Here is a 21,886-nt window from a genome sequence, read left to right as displayed (position 1 = left end):
AACTTACTCTTTCCTTCTTCTGGGAATTTTTTTAGAGCTTTTTTGTCAGCTAAAAATTATGGGTCTGGTTTTTAGTATTTTTTTCCCTGATGGGTTTTTTTTTTCTTTTTTTGGGTTTGGTATGAATATTATGACGTTTAGGGTTCTTTTTGCTCTGTTCTTTTTAGTACTCTGCTTTAAGAACAGCTCCCCTGTTTTTTTTTTTTCTCAATTAGTGCTGAGTTTTGTCTCTATTGCTTTTCTCAGGTGGTATAACTATTTGAATTTGCAAGACATGGATAACATACAAGATATCACACAAGGGATACACGAATTGAAATTTGAAGCGATGGCACACTCTTTTCCTGAGGAAATCATACAAGAGATCCTAATTAGGCTATCCGTTAAATCTCTGATCAAATGCACTTCAGTCTGCAAGGCATGGAGGTCCATGATCATAAACCAAAGCTTTATTCATGCCCACCTCAACCCAACAGTGGACTTTGCTAACCGGAATGACATTGACCTCCTCCTACTCCACAGAATTTCTGGAAGCAATAGCCTCAACTACCACCAAAACACGTTCATTCACAAGGTGAAAGACGAGGTTCACTCTGTGCATCATGATAACCAGGCGTTTGATGTGTACTCCAAGATCGAATTTCCAATTGCCGCAAAGAAAAACTACGGCAATTCACATCTTCGTGTGGTTGGCACTTGTGATGGGCTAATTTGCCTTGCGGATGATGTCCCCTCTTATGCTTACAACTTCATTATATGGAACCCAGCCATTAAAAAGTCAGTGACCCTTCCCATGCCTGGTATTACTTATGAGACGCATGGTGGGTACGATGCTTCTATTGGGTTCGGTTTTGATGCTACAACCAATGACTATAAGGTTGTGCGAGTTGTGACTTTATTGGATGAAGATGATGAGACGCCAACTCTAACTGAGGTTTATTCCCTAGCCACCGGCACATGGAGCAGTCCTGCTTGTGTTTCTCCTATATGTCGAATAGAAATGGCTGCATCCAGTGCTTTTGTTAATGGGGTTCTTCATTGGCCTGTAGTCTGTCAAACAGATGTTGATTCTTACTATATTATATTGACATTTGATCTGGGCAAGGAGGTGTTCGGTCAGATACCTATGCCGAAGATTATTCAATGGGATTTCAATTTGGGATTGCAATTGTCTGTTTCAGATAACAAAAAATCTATTGCTTTGTTCATGAGGCCCAACAATCGTGAAGATTTCTATACGGATTATGGGCGTGAAGATTCTGTTCTTGATATATGGGTGATGAAAGAGTATGGCAGAGAGGAATCATGGACCAAATTGATTACTCTCAATCCACAAGGTCCAGAAACAATTTTCCTCAGCGCCTTATGTTTTAGGAAGAGTGGGGAATTACTGTTACTGCTCAAAGAAAAAGAGAGGCAGGAACTGTTATCACTAGACCTTGTGAGCAAACAGCGTAAACTTCTTGGGATTTCTGGATATAAATATTGTACTGGTCATTTTTATAAAGAGAGCCTCCTCTTACTCGACAAGAGCGATGCAGAGTCATACTAAGAGAAAGAAAAGGTATTGTGATTATTGTGCTGAGAGCAGAACATTTCAATTCTTAAGTTATGTTCATTAAAAGCATGATTGGTGACTAAATTGCTGTGGGATGTTTCTTATGTCAGACTTGTTGTGGGTTCCTTCTTTTAGCTGATTGTCTTTCTCGCTTCTGTTGGTAGAACACAACTTGTGACTAAAGTCAACACAGCTCTCATGGAGACTCAATTTGGATATCAAAAAGTTAAAAACAGTGTAATTATAATTTATAATAATATCTACTAAGCTCTCATGTAAACACGATTAGACTGGTCTTTTATGTGCTCTTAGTCTTAGTCAACTTGGTATGACTTTAGACATTGTGACTGATTGCAGCTACTGTAGTGAAGTCTGTGTATTCAGTTTGCATGGTTTTGTTTGCTGCTTTAATCCCTTTTCCAATGTTTTCATTTGTACATTAGTTTCTTTTCCAATTTAGCTTTCATTTGTGTAAGCATGAAGAGGAAGTTTGATTTGCACTCCTGAAGAAGTACTGGGAAAAGTTTCATGACAAGTGATGTCAACTCTAATGCTTAACAATTGATTAACGCAGCACTTTTCTTGTTTTCTTTTGTTGCAGAGTTGTAGTGCAGTAACGTTGTTTGCCGAAGGTGCCTGACGTGCCTGATGCCTGATGTGCGTCAACGTCCGTTTCTTGTTATCTATCTTGCTGATGTATTTTCGTTTTCTTGTTCATTTTTTTGCCGATTTGTACGGCAGTAGCGTCCTATGCCTGATGTTTCTGTGTATTTACTTGGCATGGAACTTGTTATCTAGTAGTTCTTGCACTATTTATTCTTCAGCTTTTGGGAAGCTTTAATGGAAGTATCTAGTTACAAATTTCATTTGCCTTTGCAGTTCTCTGCACCAGTTTCCATGAAATGCTTTTGCCATTTTCTTTTCCATTTTTATTGCGTAGTTTTCCCTGAGCTGAACAATTTACAGCAGAATTCACTTTTAATTGAGTAATGAAGGTGACTTGAAATTGTACCCTGTTTTAATTAACTGCATGCCTGCAACATATGATGGTTGTCTATTTTTGCAATTGCATTCGTTTGAAGACCATTTTTGCAACATTAAACTCAACCCCCATTCAACATTCGACTCAATAATAATGATTTTTAAATTTCATTAAAATTCCCAGAAGCTCGGACAAAGCACCTTGTTTCAGAGGCTAGAGCTGTTTCAGCATTTGAATTAAGGACTAGTCTGCTGTAAGAACATTTTAATTAGGAGTTGAAATCTCTTTTACAGTTTTTTATTGAATGATTTTCCTATAGGGATTTAATTAGGAGTGGAAATCAACTGGATACCATATGCTTGAAACTATAGTCAAAACAAGGCAACATCAAGCATGTAATAATATACCAAATGCTAACCTATATCAAAGGTTTATTCGAATTTCAAAACTAAGTACTAATTATATGACGGAGGAATTAGACCCATAACTACAATACAACAAGCCGATTAAGTACGAAAATCCCTATTAACCTCCACATCCACCTCCGCAGCGGCCTCGACAACCACCACCACTAGTGACACTACTAGATGCAAACTATGAACAACGTCCAAGCATATAATCTGGTTTCATTTCTCTTCACAGTTTTACCAGCGTGATGATATACTGGAGGAAGAATAAGCTGGCTATTTGGTACATTGAGAGGCAATTTGTAACTTTTTTTTTCCTTTCTGATGGATTTGGATTGGATTTTTGTACTTTTAATTTTCCGACTAAAACTTGTATATGAATGTTACTCTGCTGTAAGAACAGCTCCCTTGATATTTTGTTTTCTCAATCATAGCTGAGTTTTGTCTCCATTGCTTTTCTCAGTTGGTATAACTATTTGAATGTGCAAGACATTGATAACATAAAAAATGTCAGACAAGGGATCAAATTGAAAATTGAAACGATCGCACGCTCTTTTACTCACGAAATCATACAAGAGATCCTAATTAGGCTACCTTTTAAATCTCTGATCGCACGCCTACCTCAGCCCAACAGTGGACTTTGCTAACCAAAATGGCATTCACCTCCCCCTACTCCACATAATTTCTAGTAGCTGTAGCCTCACCTACTACCAAAACAAGGTCATTCACAAGGTAAAAGACGAGGTTCACTCTGTGCATCATGATAACCAAGCGTGTGATGTGTACTCCAAGATCGAATTTCCAATTGCCGCAAAGAAAAACTTTGGGAATTCACATCTTTGAGTGGTTGGCACTTGTGACGGGCTAATTTTCCTTGCAGATGATATCCCCTCTTTTGCTTACAACTTCTTTATATGGAACACAACCATTAGAAAGTTGGTGACCCTTCCCAGGCCTGGTATTACCTTTCGGTCGAATGGTAGGAACAATGCTTCTCTTGGGTTTGGTTTTGATGCTATGACCAATGACTATAAGGTTGTGCGACTTGTGACTTTATTGGAGGAAGATGAGCAGCCAACTACAACTCTAGCTGTGGTTTATTCCCTAGCCACGGGCACATGGAGCAATCTTGGTTGTGTTTCTCCTGCATCTCTAATAACAAAAACTGCAGCAGACGAAGAAGAAGCTTTAACAGAGCCATCAAAGTTCCTCTTGAGAAATGAGGGCATGGGCGGAAGCCATCTGATTGGAGTAGCTTGGCCACGAGATCTCCTCGAATAGTAGTTGATACAGAAGAAGTGCTATGCCAGAAGAACTCTACACAAGTGTGAGCAACAACTGTCAAACTTTTTGTTGGATAAGTGCATATACGTCGAAAGATACAATGATTTATGGACTCCCAAATCTGCCAACAAACAAGTAAGATTTTGCTCAAAGCTAGAGAAACTGTGATATGAGCATTGTAGTTAGTTAAACAATTCATTAAGCAATCCTGAAAAGAACCTCTTTGGCCAATAATTCTCAACACAGCGCCAAACAGAAGCTGCAAGAGGGCAATGCATGAAAAAGTACGAATGAAATTCCTACGTGTTTTATTCGGCAAAATTTGTGAAAAGTACAAATGAAAAGTTCGGCAAAATATATACAAGCTACAGAAGAATGAGGGGTCAAAATAGAAATAAGACTTCATTATGGCGATAAAAAGAAATTTTCGCATAAATTGTTCCCGGGAAAGCTTTTCCAATTCGTAAACCACCCGATCAACCAGAGATAAACCTTATTCAAGCTTTTAATCAGGGACGGAGATATAAATAGAGAAGAGAGATGCATTAGGGTTTCAGCCGACGCGTTTCTTCTTCCACACTATCATGTACGGAAATGAATGTCCTAGAGGCTAGAAAGGGTTCTACTCCTTTCTTCTTCACTCTTCTTCTCTAACGTCAGCTCCGTTTCTTCGGCTCTGCTCATCATCAGGACCAAAAATTGTAAGTTCCTAAAGTTCATCTTTCCTTTTTCTGTCAATTTCGAAAAATCGGCGCCTAGGCGCTAGGCGGCCGCCTAGGCCGCCCCTGGGCGGGTCGGGTATTTTTTTTAAATAAAATGATGGGCTTGGCTTTAGTGTTAGTTTTTTTTTCCCTGATGGGTTTGGAGTTTTGATTGATGGAGTATAGATTGGGTTTGATTTGAGAATTATGACGTTTGGGGTTCTTGTTGCTCCTTCCTATTGGTACTCTGCTGTAAGAAACAGCTCCCTGGATATTTATTTATTTATCTCTGCTTCTTTTCTCAGTTGGTATAACTACGTGAATGTGCTGGACATGGATAACATACAAGATATAACACAAGCGATGCAGGAATTCAAATTTGAAGCTTTTCCTGAGGAAATCATGCAAGATATCCTATTTAGGCTACCCGTTAAATCTCTGATCAATTGCACCTCAGTGTGCAAGGCATGGAGGTCCATGATCATGAACAAAAGCTTTATCTGCGCCCACTTAAGCCTAACAGTCGATTTTGCTAACCAGGATGACATTGACCTCCTCCTACTCCACATAATTTCTTGTAACAGAAGCAGCACCTACGGCCACAAAACGATCATTTCCGAGATAAAAGATGAGGTTCACTCTGTGCATTATGATAACCAGGCTTTTGATGTGTACTCCAAGATCGAATTTCCAATTGCTCCAAAGCAAGAACTGCGCAATTCTCATCTTCGTGTGGTCGGCACTTGTAGCGGGCTAATCTGCCTTGCGGATGATATCCTCTGTTATGGTTACAACTTCTTTATATGGAACCCAGCCATTAGAAAGTTAGTGACCCTTCCCAGGCCTGGAGTTACCTTTAGGACGCATGGTGGGTATGATGCTTCTATTGGGTTCGGTTTTGATGCTATGACCAATGACTTTAAGGTTGTGCGATTTGTTACTTTACAACATGAAGATGAGGGGCCAACTGTAGCTGAGGTTTATTCCCTAGCCACTGGCACATGGAGGAGTCTTGGTTGTGTTTCTCCTGCATGTCGAACTGATGGAGCTGCATCGAATGCTTTTGTTAATGGGGTTCTTCATTGGCCTGTAGTTGGTTACACAAATGATGATTCTCGCTATTTTATATTGACGTTTGACCTGGGCAAGGAGGTGTTCGGTAAGATACCTATGCCGAAGATGAGTTGGAATCCCAAGTGGGGATTGCAATTGTCTGTTTCAGATAACAAAAAATCTATTGCTCTGTTTATGAGGGATAACAGTTGTAAAGATTTCATGATGGATACTAGGCGCGAAGATTCTGTTCTTGATATATGGGTGATGAAAGAGTATGGCAGAAAGGAATCATGGACCAAATTGATTACTCTCGGTCCACAGGGTCCAGAAAGACTTTTACCCAGGGCCTTATGTTTTAGCAAGAGCGGGGAAGTACTGTTACTGCTAACAAAAGAAGGGAGGCAGGAACTAGTTTCACTAGACCTTGTGAGCAAACAGTTTAAAAATCTTGGGATTTCTGGATATAAATATTGTACTGTTTATTTTTATGAAGAGAGCCTTCTCTTACTCGACAAGAGCGATGCAGAGTCATACTAAGAGAAAGAACAGGTAATGTATTATAGTGCTGAGAGCAAAACATTTCAATTCTTTGTTTGCCAGGTTTTTATGTTGATTAAAAGCATGATTGGTGGCTAAATTGCTGTGGGATCTTTATTATGTCGACTTGTGTGGGTTTTTTTTCCTTTAGCTGATTGTCTTTCTCACTTCTATTGCTAGAGCACAACTTGTGACTAAAGTCAACTCAGCTCTCATGGAAACTCAATTTGGATATCAAAAAGTTAAAAATAATATGATTATAATAATATCAACTCAGCTTTCATATGTAAACACGGTTAGACTGGTCTTTTATGAGTGCTTTTAGTTTTTGACTCATATAATATCAAGTTGGTATGACTTTTGAGGGGGGACTGATTACTGCTATACTGTAGTGAAGTTTGTGTATTCAATTTATTGTTTGCTGCTGTAAGAGATTGTGCTATAGTTCAGGCTTTAATCCATTTTCCAATGGTTTTCATTTGTATAATAGTTTCGTTTCCAATTTAGTTTTCATTTAAGGAGAGGAATTTTCATTTGCACTCCTGAAGAAGTACTGGGAAAAGTTTTCATCATGACAACTGATGTCAACTATAATGCTTAACAATAATTGATTAGCGTAGCACATTTCTTGTTTTCTGTTGCTGCAGATTTGTAGTGCTGTAACGTCGTTTGCCTGAAGTGCCTGATGCCTGATGTGCAGTCACTCCCAGTTCTTGTTATCTAACATGTTGATGTTTGTTGCTGATTTGTAGGGCAGTAGCGTCCTATGCCTGAAGTGCCTGATGTTTCGTTGTATTTACTTGGTGTGGAACTTGTTATTTGTAGCGCTGATATGTTTTTTTAAGTAGTTCTTGCACTATCTAGTCTTCAGCTTTTGAAAAACTTTAATGGAACTATGGAAGTATCTAGTTAAAATTTTCATTTGGCTTCGCAGTTTGGAACTCTGCACCATTTTCTATTAAATGCCTCTGCAATTTTCTTTTCATTTTCATTGCATAGTTTTCCCTGAGCTCAACAATTGACAGTAGAATCCACTCTTGAGTAATGAAGGTGCGGTGAAACATTAACTCAACCCCCATTCAACATTCTTCTCAGTAATGAACACAGATTATCTAAACTTTGAATATATAAAAAATCTCCACTATTCACAGCCACCTCCACCTCCTCACCCGCCACAACCTCCTCCACGACAACCACCACCACCATCACCATAGGGAGCATGATCACTAGCTGTTGTTGCCAAAGCAACACCAGCCCCTGCCATAATAACCAACCCACAATCCTTAATCACTCGTCTGCTTCGCTTCTGTCTCCAAGCATATATTCTGGTTTCATTTCTCTTCACAATTTTACGAGCATGATGATACATTATTTAGTATATACTTGAGGAAGAATGCATGAAATTTCTTAACTTGAGTAATGTTTTCATTTATAAGAATAAGTTGGCTATTTGGTGCATTGAAAGGCAATTTGTAACATTGGTAAGTGTACGTTTTAAACCTTTAATTACACATTCAGATACCAATGAATTGATTTTTCCTTTAAAAAAAATTGGAAATGTTGTTTTCGTTTTTGCAATGGTTTGCAGTGGTTTGATCTGAAATATTCTTCCTTTCCCTAGCACAAGATCCTGTAAATACAAAAATAAAAAATTGATTACTGTAGACGAAACTCAATAGTGGAAGTTAGAACCTGTTAATACAAAACTAAAAAAATTGCTCAAGAATTTTTGCATGTGATGACTTCGATTGCTACTTTAGCATAAAAGTGGAAGTTAGATCAAGGGCTGAACCAAATTCCTAATTAGAGAAGTATGCTGCACATCCATAGTGGATGTGTGGTTCAATCCCTATCATATGGTCAATCACTTTAATATCCTGCTTAGTTATAAGTTCACGTTACAAAGCTCGGCAATATTGAAACTTAATGTAAATCCTCATAAATATTTGTATCGTTTAGGGTATTTTCAATATGGAATTCTAGCTTTATGGCCCAAAAAACAAAATTAAAGAAACAAATTTTATTTTTTTTTCCAAAATTAATACAAAAAACCTCTCATGAGGAAAGGTCGTCAACATAGATCTATGCCGGCGAAATTTGCTGGATTAGCAAAGTATAGCCGCCCGGTTATACTATTTCTTTTTAAAAAATTTAAAAATCCGAGTACAGCTCGCCTGTACTATTTTGCCACATTACAACTTAAAATTTTGTGTATAATACGTGAATTTTATGTGTCTTATTGAACATACGCACGTACCTATATAATACAATTTTTCCAACATTAACTGAACCTCCATTCAACATTAGCAAAGTATAGCCGCACGGCTATACTATTTCTTTTCAAAAAAAATTAAAAAACCGAGTCTAGCCGCACGGCTGTACGTTATCAAAAAGAGTAAAGCCGTTCGGCCATACCATTTTTTAAAAAAATTAGGAAATTTTTTAAAATGCGGTATAGCTGGCCGGCTATACTATTTATATACATTAAAAAAAAGACACCCTCACAGCGCCTATGCGTCACGTGTAAAAAAAATTAATGCCAAGTGTCTATAGCCATGCGGCTATACAATTTTTATTAAAAAAATATAAATCCTTGTATAGCCACTCGGCTGTACTATTTTGGCACACTACAACTTAAAAGTTCAGCCACTATATTATTTTTTAATATATATTATTTTTATTCAATAATGCATGTGAATTTTGTGTATAATACGTGAATTTTGTGTGCCTTATTGAAATTTTTGTAAAAAATTATGTGTATTAAACACAAAAAATACATACATATATGTATAATACGAGTATTGTACATTTGGTTTTCAAAGACTTGGGCCTTGGGGCTCTTGGACTCTGGGAAAATGTAATTAAGACAACCAAATGAAATAAGTAATTTATTTTTTTAATGTCCATTGAACTTCAAGTACTTACTATTTATTAAGTCATTTGTGAAATCAGTAACATATTTAAATATTGACTAAAGTAATAATAATCAAAACATAATTACTAATTAAAGTAATTCAAAAAAGGTAAGATATTACTTTATTAAATATATTAAATAAAAGAAGTTGGCCCAAAAAACAAAATTAAAGAAACAAATATTTTTTTTTCCAAAATTAATGCAAAAACCTCTCCCAGCGGAATTTGTTGGATTAGCAGAGTATAGCCGCACGGCTATACGAGCTATACTATTTCTTTTCAAAAAAAAATTAAAAATTAGAATTTTGTGTATAATACAAGAATTTTATGTGTCTTATTGAAATTTTTATACCAAATACTTGTATTAAACACAAAAAATACATACGTATCTTATACCAAATACATGTGTCTTATAAGGACTGCGACGTGTCAAAGACAGTAAAGCCGGGCGGCTATACTATTTTTAAAAAAAATTAGAAAATTTTTAAAAGCCCGGTATAGCCGCCCGGCTATACGATTTATATATATTAAAAAAAGGACACGCACACAGTGCCTGTGCGCCACGTCAAAAAAAAGTAAAGCCACGTGTCCCTCCCTCTGATCCGTTAGGGTTCTACTCTTTTCTTCTTCTCTAACGGAGCACAACGAACGAGAGGCTGCATCTGGACCCAAAACTGTAAGTTCCTAAAATTTCTCTTTCCTTATTCTGTGAATTTTTTAAGAGCTTTTTTCTCCGATAAAAATGATGGGTTTGGCTTTAGTGTTTTTTTTTTTTTTTTTTCCTTATGGGTTTGGATTTTTGATTTATTGAATGGAGATTGGGTTTGATATGAAAAATATGACGTTTAGGGTTCTTGTTGTTCCCTTTTTTTAGTTTAAATTTTATAGTTTATGTATATGAATGTTACTCTGCTGTAAGAACAGCTCCCCTTGATTTTTTTTTTCTTCAATTATAGCTGAACTTTGTCTCTATTGATTTTCTTTCTCAGTTTGTATAACTATTTGAATGTGCAAGACATGGATAACATACAAGATATCACACAACTGATATACACATTCAAAGTTGAAGCTTTTCCTCAGGAAATAATACATGAGATCCTATTTAGGCTACCAGTTAAATCTTTGATCAATTGCACCTCAGTGTGCAAGCCATGGAGGTCCATGATCATGAACCAAAGTTTTATCCACGCTCACTTCAGCCATACAGTCGACTTTGCTAATCAGAAGGACATTGACCTCCTCCTATTCCACAGAATTTCTGGTAGTGGGCGCACCATCTACTGCCACAACACAGTCATTCACAAGGTAGAAGTCGAGGTTCACTCTTTGCATTATGATAATAAGGCTTTTGATGTGCACTCCAAGATAGAATTTCCAATTGCTCCAAAGAAAAAACTGCTCAATCCACTATAATGGCTTTTGATGTATCACTAGACCTTGTGAGCACACAGTTTAAAAATCTTGGGATTTCTGGATATAAATATTGCACTGTTGATTTTTATAAAGAGAGCCTCCTTTTACTCGACAAGACTGATGCAGAGTCGTACTAAGAGAAAGAACAGGTAATGGTTTTCAAGAACAGTTTAATTATTTGTTTGCTAGGTTTTTATGTTATGATTGGTGACTAAATTTCTGTGGGATCCTTATTAAGTCGACTTGTTGTGGGTTCTTTGTTTTAGCTGATTGGCTTTCTCGCTTCTGATGCTAGAACACAACTTGTGACTAAAGTCAACACAGCTCTCATGGAACTCAATTTGGATATCAAAAAGTTAAAAACAATGTAATTATAATAAATATCAACTCAGCTCTCATATAAACACGGTTAGACTGGTCTTTTATGTGCTCTTAGTTTTTGTCTTATATAATATGGTATGACTTTAGATGGTAGACTGATTGCTGCTACTGTAGTGAAGTCTGTATTCAATTTACATGTTTTTGTTTGGTGCCGTAATAGATTGTGCGGTAGTTCATGCTTTAATCCCTTTTCCAATGTTTTCATTTGTACAATAGTTTCGTTTCCAATTTATATTTCATTTTTGTAAGCATGAAGATGAAGTTTCATTTGCACTTCTGTAGAAGTACTGGGAAAAGTTTTCATGACTAGCGATGTAAACTCCAATGCTTAACAATTGATTAAGGCAGCACTTTTCTTGTTTTCTTTTGTTGCATATTTGTAATGCAGTAACGTTGTTTGCCCAAAGTGCCTGATGTCCATTTCTTGTTATCTATCATGCTGATGTATTTTCGTTTTCTTTCTTTTGTTGCCGATTTGTAGGGCAGTAGCGTCCTATGCCTGAAGTGCCTGATGTTTCGGTGTATTTAGTTGACATGCCTGATGTCACTATTTATTATTCTTCAGCTTTTGGAAAACTTTAATGGAACTAATGGAAGTATCTAGTTACAAATTTCAATTACCTTTGCAGTTTGAAACTCTGCACCAGTTTCCATGAAATGCTTTTGCAGTTTTCTGTTTCATTTTTATTGCATAGTTTTCCTGAGCTGAACAATTGACAGCTGAATCCACTTTTAATTAAGTGATGAAGGTGATTTGAAATTGTACCCTCTTTTAGTTAACTGTATGCCTGCAACGCCTTCTCCAATGGCCCTCATTCGATTGCAACTTGCAAACAACATATGGTGGTTGTCCATTTTTGCAATTGCATTGGTTTGAAAAAACTGCTCAATCCACATCTCCGAGTGGTTGGCACTTGTAACAGGCTAATCTGCCTTGTGGATGATATCTCTGCTTATGGTTACAACTTCTTTATATGGAACCCAACCATTACAACTTCTTTGGACGCATGGTGCATACAATGCTTCTATTGGAGTAGAGAAATACTAACGTGACTTACAAGGTTTGTCTTCTCCCTTGCATTGCATTATCCGTTAAGAGCTGATATGAGTTATTTAGCAATGGTGTGTATTGATTTCAGGATCAACAATATGAGTTCCCTTGATACTGGATTATGAAAAATGCACCCGTCATCTGACTTGTAAAAGCACAATAAAAGCGGGCATAAGTTTCCATAAGAAATTAAACAAAAGAGACTTTCTTGTTGGTTGCCCAAAACAGTGGAGATCCATACTCAAGTGGGATGTCATTGAAGAAATATATTTGCTTGAATGCATGTGCAATGTGAAGAACATTTATGTCTTTGGGTGTTTTCTTATAAAGAACATATGGTAATTCCTCACCATCTTTAATCCTTCTAAACAAACCCGCATTACCCGATGTTGTCGCCTCATTCTCCAAACGATCCATGGTTTTGAACTCTCTCAAACTCGCTTAATGGAGCACATAAAGCAGCAATGCACTGTACAGGATCGTTTGTGAACCGAGCATAACATCCGAGGCAATAAATAAATCTACACAAACTTGGTCCTAATTACTTGTCATGGAAACACTATTATATTCGGTCACATTTTATTTTTACTAGTGTACCAAAAGTAGAGGTGTGAAACGGGTCGGTTCAGCACGATATGAGTCCAACTCATTTACATATAGTACGATACGGTCCGAAAATAATTATTAGTGGGCAGTGCTAGGCACGGCACGAAAGCTTAGATCATATTGAAAAATTAAGTTCAACAAACCAAGCCTGCCCGCAACTCGCTATATGCCCTGCCTGAGCCCAAACCTGACCCAAGCCCACTCTAAGCCCGACATGAACCCACTTAATTAATTAGTTTTTTATTTTTGTAATTCCACTCTCTAATTCAAATTTCCTTTTTTGTCCTTCTTTGGTCGACAAGACAATAAGTCACTTTCCTTTCCTGATGAAATTAGCAAACAAAAATTGGGTTTAGTTGAAATGGGTACGTTTTGTTTGTTTTTCTGGTATAATCTGTCTCCCAGAAAAGCAAAAAAAAATTGTTTAAAGTTATTAGCAAATAAATTATGTTTTTTATTTATATTATTAAAGCAGCCATCTTTCCAACATAAATTTTGAAGCCTGAACTCAAAAAACACATTTCTTTAAACATAATTTAAGCTATACTTTATGTTTTTTTAACTTTGTTTCAGTTAATGAAGTTATTTTATTTTTTGTCCCCAATTTTTTTTTTATAAATATTTGATCCCAAAAAACAAAAACAAAAATATTAGAGAGAAATTGTAATAAAATAAAGAATGGGCCTGGGTTTAAAAATAAAAAAAAAACACCTAATGGCCTTGTGGAGATAAAGTTACATTACAGAAACCAAGCGTTCCAAGAAAAAGAAGGGGTCAAAATAGAAATTAGACACAATTATGGCGAAAAATGAAAATTTCGACAATAAAAAATTGTTCCCGCGAAGCTTATGCAGTTCATAAACCCATAAACCATAGATAAACTTTCATCAAGCTTTTAATTTGGTACGGAGCTTTAGACGCAGGCAGGCAATCTCAGGCTCAGCATATAAATAGAGAAGAGAGGTCCCTATGATCTGTTAGGGTTTGGGCCGACGCCTCTCTCTCCCCTCACTATCATGTACGGAAAAGAATGTCTTAGAAGCTAGGGTTCTACGCTTTTCTGCTTCACTCTTCTTCTCTAGCACAGCACATGCACAAGAACGAGACGCATCCTCAGCTTCGGCTCTGCTCATCAGGACCAGAAATTGTAAGTGTTGACTTGTTCTTTATTGGATTCCTTATTGGATCCACTTTGCCTCTCCACTTTAGTTACTTTAGTTTGTCTCCCTCCACTTTAGTTTGTCTCCTTTGTCTCCCCTCCAATTGTGGCGCCAATTGTGGCGTAAATCAAGGAGTCAATCTCCTTATATATATTGCTGTACAATTGTAATTAAGGATTAACCTTTTTAGAAATCAAAAGAAAAGCATTCTTTCTTTTTGGTATCAGAGCTAGCATTCTCTGATTGTTTTTTTTTTTCTCTTCTGCCGTGTTCTTGATCAATTGCAGCGAGCAATTGTGAAGTTGTTGTTGCCCCCTGTTTTGTTAGTCTGTCCGTATTGTTCCAGAATCCCATCAACGCTGCAGGTTTTAGGCTATACCGACAGCAAGAGAGATGGCTGAAGAAAGGGGAGCTGGTTCTCAGATTGTTCCAGCGGCCGCTCCAATTATGGTGCAGTCAGAGAATTCAAGCTTTAATATTGGTATGGTTTTGGATGAAAAGAACTATGATTTATGGGCTCCTCTCATTCAAATCCATATTGCTGGAAGGAAGAAGATGGGATATCTTCGTGGGTCTATCAAGGCACCTAACGAAGATGATCCTAAATATGATGATTGGTTCTCTGAAGATCAAAAAATTAAGAGTTGGCTTTTGTCTTCAATGAAGCCTGAGATTATGAAACGGTACATTAGGCTGTCTACATCGAAGGAGATTTGGGACTCCCTTAAGGCAGCATACTTCGATGAGAATGACGAGGCTAGAATTTATTCGTTGAATCAGAAGGCATCACGTCTTCGTCAGAATGGCCGACCTTTGGCTACCTATTTTGGGGAGCTAACTGAGATTTTCCAAGAATTGGATCACTTTAATAAAGTATCCATGGAGTGTGAAAATGACATCAAGGTGTTTCAAAAATCCACTGAGAGACAATGAGTCTATGTGTTTCTTGATGGTCTCGATGATGGGTTTGATCAGGTGCGTGGAGAAGTGCTATGGAAGGATCCCCCACTTGGCCTTCAGGCTTCTTATGCATATGTTCGTCGTGAAGCCGATCGGAAGGAAGCAATGAAGACGGAGGTTGACAAGAGTGAACCCGCTGCCATGGCAACAAAGGCCCGTGGGTCACCTTATGGGCCTAACCGAGAAGGGTCACAAAACCGGCCAAGATAAACTCGGACTAGCCAGCCAAGCCGAGATCGTCCTCAAGGTAAGTGCCCACACTGTGGCATGCCAGGACACTCCAAGAGTCGCTGTTTTGAGCTGATTGGATATCCCGAGAATTGGGATAGGACCCGTGATCCTCGGTGCAACAAGTCTCGAGCCTCTGTTGTAGAAACCAAGAATGATTCGGACCAAATCGCAGACAAGGCATCTGCCATGATTGCTGCGGCAGGTAGTGATGGTAAGGCACTAAGTACCTCTACTTCTGTTATGAATAATACATGGATAATTGATTCCGGAGCTACTGAACATATGACTTGCGATTCTAGACAGGTTCCATCACTAAAAACATCAACACAAACCGAGGTCAATGTTGCTAACGGTAATGTCGTCCCTGTTATTGGGGAAGGCACTGTTTCCCTTTCTAAAACCATGAAACTTGACACTGTTCTTGTGGTTCCCTCTTTAAATTATAATTTGTTGTCTGTTGCTCAAATAACCCTTGCCTTACAATGTTTGGTTATTTTTTGGCCCTATTTTTGTGTTTTTAAGGACATCCGGACGCGGAAGACGATTGGTTATGGTATTAGAAGAGGAAAACTTTATTACTTGGAATTGACCACTAGTAGTTCTAGCTTGCTGACTCAAGCTCTTTCTGTTGATGATTCTCATGGGGATACTAATAAAGTGTCGGACATCTGGATGTGGCACAGGCGCCTTGGGCATGCTTCCTTTCGCTATCTACATAAGTTATTTCCTAGTTTGTTTGTCAAGACTGATGTTTCTCAATTCAAGTGTGATGTTTGTGAAATGGCTAAGAGCCATCGAATCTCATTTCCTCCCAGTTCCAATAAAAGTATCATTCCTTTTATGATCGTGCATTCTGATGTATGGGGACCGTCAAAAAAAATACCTACTCTCGGTGGTGCTCACTGGTTTGTTACTTTTATTGACGATTGCACCAGAATGACTTGGGTTATTTTGTTAAAATCGAAAAGCGAAGTTAGTTCGGCCTTTCAAAGGTTCCATAAAATGGTTGCTGTGCAATACAATCGGAATATCCAGGTTCTTAGAAGTGACAATGGTGGTGAATATGTTAATATGGAACTTCGTTCCTTCCTAGAACTGCATGGTATTGTTCATCAGACCACGTGCCCATATACTCCTCAACAGAATAGGGTTGCTGAACGCAAAAATAGACACCTGTTAGAAATGGTTCGTGCTTCGCTCATTGAGGCACATTATTGGGGAGAGGCGCTAACGTCCGCAGCTTATCTTATTAATCGTCTTCCTTCTCGTACTATCAACTTCCATACACCATTTCAGGCGCTCACATCTCAGACTAGCAGTCCATCGACTCCCAATCTTCCCCCACGGACCTTGGGGTGTGTTGCTTTTGTTCACCTTCATCCCCATCAACGACATAATAAACTTGAGCCTCGAGCCATTCGTTGTGTTTTTTTGGGTTATGCTACTACCCAGAAAGGATATCGTTGTTATCATCCTTCGAGTAAAAAGATGTTTATTACTCAGGATGTGATTTTCCATGAGAATGAAATATTTTTTGGATCCCCCACGTCCTCACTTCAGGGGGAGTACAGAAGTAGTGAAGTTCTGACCCGAGATAATACTGAAGTTTTGACCTTTGATTACTCTCATGTGGCTAGAAATGAGCTGCATGAAGAGCAACCGTTGCAGTCATCACGTCTGGAGTACACAGCACCTAGAGAAGGGCAGCAGTCCACGTGTCATGGTGATCAGCTCACGACATCTGGCGACGGGCAGCAACCCGTGTGCTCTGGTCATCAGTCTACTGAGCAGGTCCCTGAGGAGCAGCAAACATTGCAGGAGGAGGAAGAACATCCTTTTCCTTCCGATGTTATATCAGATCCAAGTATAAACTCATCTTATCTTAATTCTCATAACCAATCGTCTTCTACACCGGATGCAACTCCACTCCGTCGCCTTCCAGAGCGTATTAATCGAGGTATTCCCAAACCCACTTACGAGGCAGATCCTAAGTGTAAACACAAGTATTCCTTGAGTGAGCCAAATTCCGATTCAAGAGTGAGATACCCACTAAACAATTATGTGTCTACCTATCACCTGTCAGAATCAAATAAGTCATTTGTATATCAATTATCTACTGTATCTATTCCTAACAGTGTGCAGGAGGCCTTAGCAGATTCCCGCTGGAAAGATGCAATGAACGAAGAATTAAGATCGTTGAAGAAGAATGCTACCTGGGAAATAACAGACTTGCCAGCTGGAAAGAAGTCCGTGGGATGCAAATGGGTTTATACGGTCAAATACAAAGCAGATGGAACGGTAGATCGCTTTAAGGCAAGATTGGTGGCAAAGGGGTATACACAGAAATATGGCATCGACTACACTGATACCTTCGCACCAGTGGCAAAGATTAATACAGTTCGTGTTCTACTTTCCTTAGCAGCAAATCTAGATTGGTCTTTGCAACAGTTCGATGTGAAAAATGCATTCCTCCATGGAGATCTAACTGAGGAGATTTACATGGACCTTCCACCAGGGCAGAGTGATCCGGACATACAGAAACAAAAGGTATGTAGGCTCAAGAAATCATTGTATGGATTGAAGCAGTCTCCAAGAGCCTGGTTTGGTAGATTTACCAAATCCATGAGAGCATTCGGGTATATGCAAAGTAATTGGGATCACACGTTATTCCTGAAACGCAGGAATGAAAAGGTTACAGCTCTCATCGTATATGTGGATGATATGGTGGTTACTGGTAATGATCCTGTTGAGCAAGCAGCCTTGAAAAATTATTTGTCCACAGAATTTGAAATGAAAGATCTTGGTTCTTTGAAATATTTTCTTGGGATTGAGGTGTCGAGGTGCAAGTCTGGGATATTTCTATCACAAAGGAAGTATGTTCTTGACTTGTTGAAAGAAACTGGCATGACAGCGTGCAAGCCAGTGTCTACTCCGTTGGCCGAAGGAATGAAGTTGGGTATTGATCAGAACCAAGGATCGATTGATAAAGGGAGGTATCAAAGGTTAGTGGGAAGATTGATGTACTTGGCTCACACTAGGCCGGATCTTGCTCATGCCTTAAGTGTAATTAGTCAATATATGCACAATCCGGGAGAACAACACATGAGTGCAGTTATGAGAATATTGAGTTACTTGAAAGGAAGCCCTGGTAAAGGAATTTTATTTCGAAGAAATGGGCATTTCAGAATTGAGTGCTATACGGATGCTGACTGGGCCGGATCAACGGATGATAGGCGCTCGACATCCGGGTATTTTACCTTTGTTGGGGGAAATCTAGTAACATGGAGAAGTAAGAAGCAGAATGTTGTATCAAGGTCAAGCGCAGAAGCCGAATTTAGAGGCATGGCACTCGGTATTTGTGAACTCTTGTGGCTTAAGTTTCTATTACAAGATGTGGGGGTCAAATGTGGTCAGCCGATGAAGTTATTTTGTGATAATAAAGCTGCTCATGATATTGCTCATAATCCAGTGCAACATGATAGGACCAAGCATGTAGAGGTTGACAGGTTCTTTATTAAGGAGAAGCTAGATAGCAAAGTAATTGAGGTTCCTCCCATAGGAACGGACGATCAAGTAGCAGATATTCTCACTAAGGCGGTTTCGAGTAACAAGTTCTCCAGGTTTCTAGACAAGTTGGGCATGTGCAACATCCATGCACCGACTTGAGGGGGAGTGTTGACTTGTTCTTTATTGGATTCCTTATTGGATCCACTTTGCCTCTCCACTTTAGTTTGTCTCCTTTGTCTCCCCGCCAATTGTGTTGCCAATTGTGGCGTAAATCAAGGAGTCAATCTCCTTATATATATTGTTGTACAATTGTAATTAAGGATTAACCTTTTTAGAAATCAAAAGAAAAGCATTCTTTCTTTTGTAAGTTCCTGAACTTTTTCTCTTCTTTTTCTGGGATTTTTTTAGAGCTTTTCTGTTTCTTATAAGAATGTTGGGTTTGGATTTAGTGTTAGTATTTTCCTGCTGGGTTTGGATTTTTGATTTGTAGAGTGGATGTTGGATTTTATCTGAAAAATATGACGCATCTTTTTCGTTTTTGATTTGTAGATTCGATGTTGGTCCTCAATACTGGATCTTTTTAGTTTTAGTTTTCTCCTGAGTTACTCTGCTTTCAGAACAGCCCCATGATTTTTATTTTTATTTTATACTCAAATATAGCTTCTTCTTTTTTGTTTCTATTGTTTTCTCAGTTGGTATAACTGTCTGGATGTGAAAGACATGGATGACATACAAAATATCACACAAGGGATGCACGAATTGAAATTTGGAGAGATGGCAGGCTCTTTTCCTCAGGAAATCATACAAGAGATCCTAATTAGACTGCCCGTTAAATCTCTGATCAAATGCACCTGTGTGTGCAAGACATGGAAGTCCATGATCATAAACCCAAGCTTTATTCGCACCCACGTCAGCCCAGCAGTCCAGTTTGTTAACCAGAATGACATTCACCTACTACTCCACAGAGTTTTTGGTTTGCAGATGACCACCTTCTTCGGCCAAACGGTCATGTACAAGGTAAATGACGAGGTTCTCTCTGTGCATTATGATAACCAGGCTTTTGACCACTACTCCAAGATAGAATTTCCAATTGCTACCCAGGGAAAAAAGCACAACTCATATATTCGTGTGGTCGGCATTTGTGATGGGCTATTCTGCCTTGCGGATGATATGTTCCGTTATTGTTACAACTTCTTCATATGGAACCCAGCCATTAGAAAATTAGTGACCATTCCCTGGCCTAATGTTAGATTTGATACCCATGCTGGGTACGATGCTTCAATTGGATTTGGTTTTGATGCTATGACCAATAACTATAAGGTTGTGCGAGTTGTCACTTTATTGGATCAACGTGGGACACCAACTCTCGCTGAGGTTTATTCCCTGGCCACTGGCACATGGACCAGTCTTGGTTGTGTTTCTCCTACCTGTCTAACAGATGGACGTGCATCTAGTGTTTTTTTCAATGGGGTTCTTCATTGGCCTGTATTCTGTAAGACAAATGGTGATCTTTACTATTTTATATTGACATTTCACCTGGGCAAGGAGGTCTTCCGTAAGATGCCTATGCCGAAGATTATCAAATGGAAATTCGACTTGGGAATGCAATTGTCTGTTTCAGATAACAGAAAATCTATTGCTCTGTTCACGATGGATAACAGGTTTGAAGATTCTTTTCTTGAGATATGGGTGATGAAAGAGTATGGCATAAAGGAGTCATGGACCAAATTGATTACTCTTGGTCCACAAGTTCCGGAGAGACTTTTACCCAGGGCCTTATGTTTTAGGAAGAGTGGTGAAGTACTGGTGCTTCTCGCTGACAAATCAAGGCAGGAACTAGTATCACTAGACCTTGAGAGCAAGCAGTTTAAAAATCTTGGGATTTCTGGATATCAATATTGCAATGTTGGTTTTTATAAAGAGAGCCTCCTCTTACTCGACAAGAGCGATGCAGAGTCTTACTAAGAGGAAGAACAGTTAATGTTATTATACTGTTGAGGACAGAACATTGCTTTTCAAGAAAATTTTAATTCTTTGTTTGCCAGATTTTTATGTTCATTAAAAGCCTGATTGGTGAATAAACTTCTGTGCGTTCTTTGTTATGTTTTGACTTGTTGTGGGTTCTTTTTGTCAGCTGATTGTCTTTCTTGCTTCTATTGCTAGAACACAACTTGTGACTAAAGTCAACTTAGCTCTCATGCAAACTCAATTTGGATATCAAAAAGTTGAAGACATTATAATTATAATAATATCAACTCAGCTCTCATGTAAACACGGTTAGACTGGTCTTTTATGAGTTCTTTTAGTTTTTGACTTACGTGACAACAAATTAGTATGACTTTAGTCGGTGGACTGATGATGCTTGCTGCTACTGTTATGAAGTTTGCGTATTCATTTACATGGTTTAATTTGCTGCTGTAATAGGATTGTGCAATAGTTCATTCATTAATTCCATGTCCAAGGTTCTCATTTGTAAAATAGGCCCTTTTACAATCTAGCTTTCATTGATGTAAGCATGAAGAGGAAGTTTCGTGCTTAAGCATTGATTAACCTAGTACTTTTCTTGTTTTCTTTTGTTGCAGATTTGTAGAGCCGCAACGTCCTCTACCCGACGCCATTCTCTTGTTATCTCATATGCTAACATATTTTTGTTTTCTTGGTTATTGTGTTGCAGATTTGTAGGGCAGTAGGGTTGTGTGCCTGATGTGGTGGTGTATGGAACTTGTTATCTGTAGTGCTGATATGCTTTCTGTAGTAGTTGTTGGACTATTTATTCTTCAGCTTTTGAAAAACTATAATGGAACTATGGAAGTATCTATCTAGTTACTAATTTCATTTGGCTTTGCACCAGTTTAGATGCTTCTGCAGTTTTCTCGTATTTTTTTGTGTAATTTTTCCTGAGCTCAACGATTGACAGTAGAGTTCACTTTTAAGCGACAAAGGTGGCAAAATTATACAAGCTACCAGAAGAAGGGGTCAAAATGAAATCAGACAGGAATTATGGCGATAAAATGAAATTTCTACAACAAAATTGTTCCTGGAAAAGCTTTTGCAATTCATAAACCCTCAATTATAAACCCAAAGATGAACCATAGATAAACTTTAATCAAGCTAAATCCTAACCCAAATAAAATATGAA

General features: G+C 38.3%; 3 protein-coding genes and 1 long non-coding RNA gene across 6 annotated transcripts; all 4 read left to right on the top strand.

Annotated features, from left to right (window-relative positions):
• On the top strand, positions 329 to 2,367 carry LOC18779190 (F-box/kelch-repeat protein At3g23880). The gene is made up of 2 exons (XM_007213079.2): positions 329 to 1,564; positions 2,160 to 2,367. The coding sequence occupies exon 1, from the start codon at positions 329 to 331 to the stop codon at positions 1,550 to 1,552; it is 1,224 nt and encodes a 407-aa protein (XP_007213141.1). The 3' UTR covers positions 1,553 to 1,564; positions 2,160 to 2,367.
• LOC18780244 (F-box/kelch-repeat protein At3g23880) lies at positions 4,710 to 7,461 on the top strand. 3 transcript variants are annotated; one of them, XM_020561388.1, is made up of 3 exons: positions 4,710 to 4,932; positions 5,238 to 6,537; positions 7,283 to 7,461. In XM_020561388.1, exon 2 carries the CDS (start codon positions 5,266 to 5,268, stop codon positions 6,523 to 6,525), a length of 1,260 nt encoding a protein of 419 aa, XP_020416977.1. In that variant the 5' UTR covers positions 4,710 to 4,932; positions 5,238 to 5,265; the 3' UTR covers positions 6,526 to 6,537; positions 7,283 to 7,461. The 3 variants fall into 3 exon arrangements, with proteins under 3 accessions (XP_020416977.1, XP_020416976.1, XP_007212440.2); XM_020561387.1 differs by having other exon boundaries at positions 7,278 to 7,461; XM_007212378.2 differs by having other exon boundaries at positions 7,173 to 7,300.
• Positions 10,855 to 12,622, top strand: LOC109948839. The gene is made up of 3 exons (XR_002271285.1): positions 10,855 to 11,000; positions 11,714 to 12,293; positions 12,372 to 12,622. It is a non-coding gene; the product is annotated as an uncharacterized LOC109948839 (long non-coding RNA).
• Positions 13,571 to 21,582, top strand: LOC18779861 (F-box protein CPR30). Its single transcript, XM_007213994.2, has 2 exons — positions 13,571 to 14,036; positions 19,440 to 21,582. Exon 2 carries the CDS (start codon positions 19,468 to 19,470, stop codon positions 20,710 to 20,712), a length of 1,245 nt encoding a protein of 414 aa, XP_007214056.2. The 5' UTR covers positions 13,571 to 14,036; positions 19,440 to 19,467; the 3' UTR covers positions 20,713 to 21,582.

This window comes from Prunus persica, chromosome G4 (genome assembly GCF_000346465.2).
Source record: "Prunus persica cultivar Lovell chromosome G4, Prunus_persica_NCBIv2, whole genome shotgun sequence".
Classification (NCBI taxonomy): domain Eukaryota; kingdom Viridiplantae; phylum Streptophyta; class Magnoliopsida; order Rosales; family Rosaceae; genus Prunus; species Prunus persica.
The sequence above is the reverse complement of the archived record's forward strand: the minus strand, read 5'-3'. Positions and strand labels throughout refer to the sequence as shown.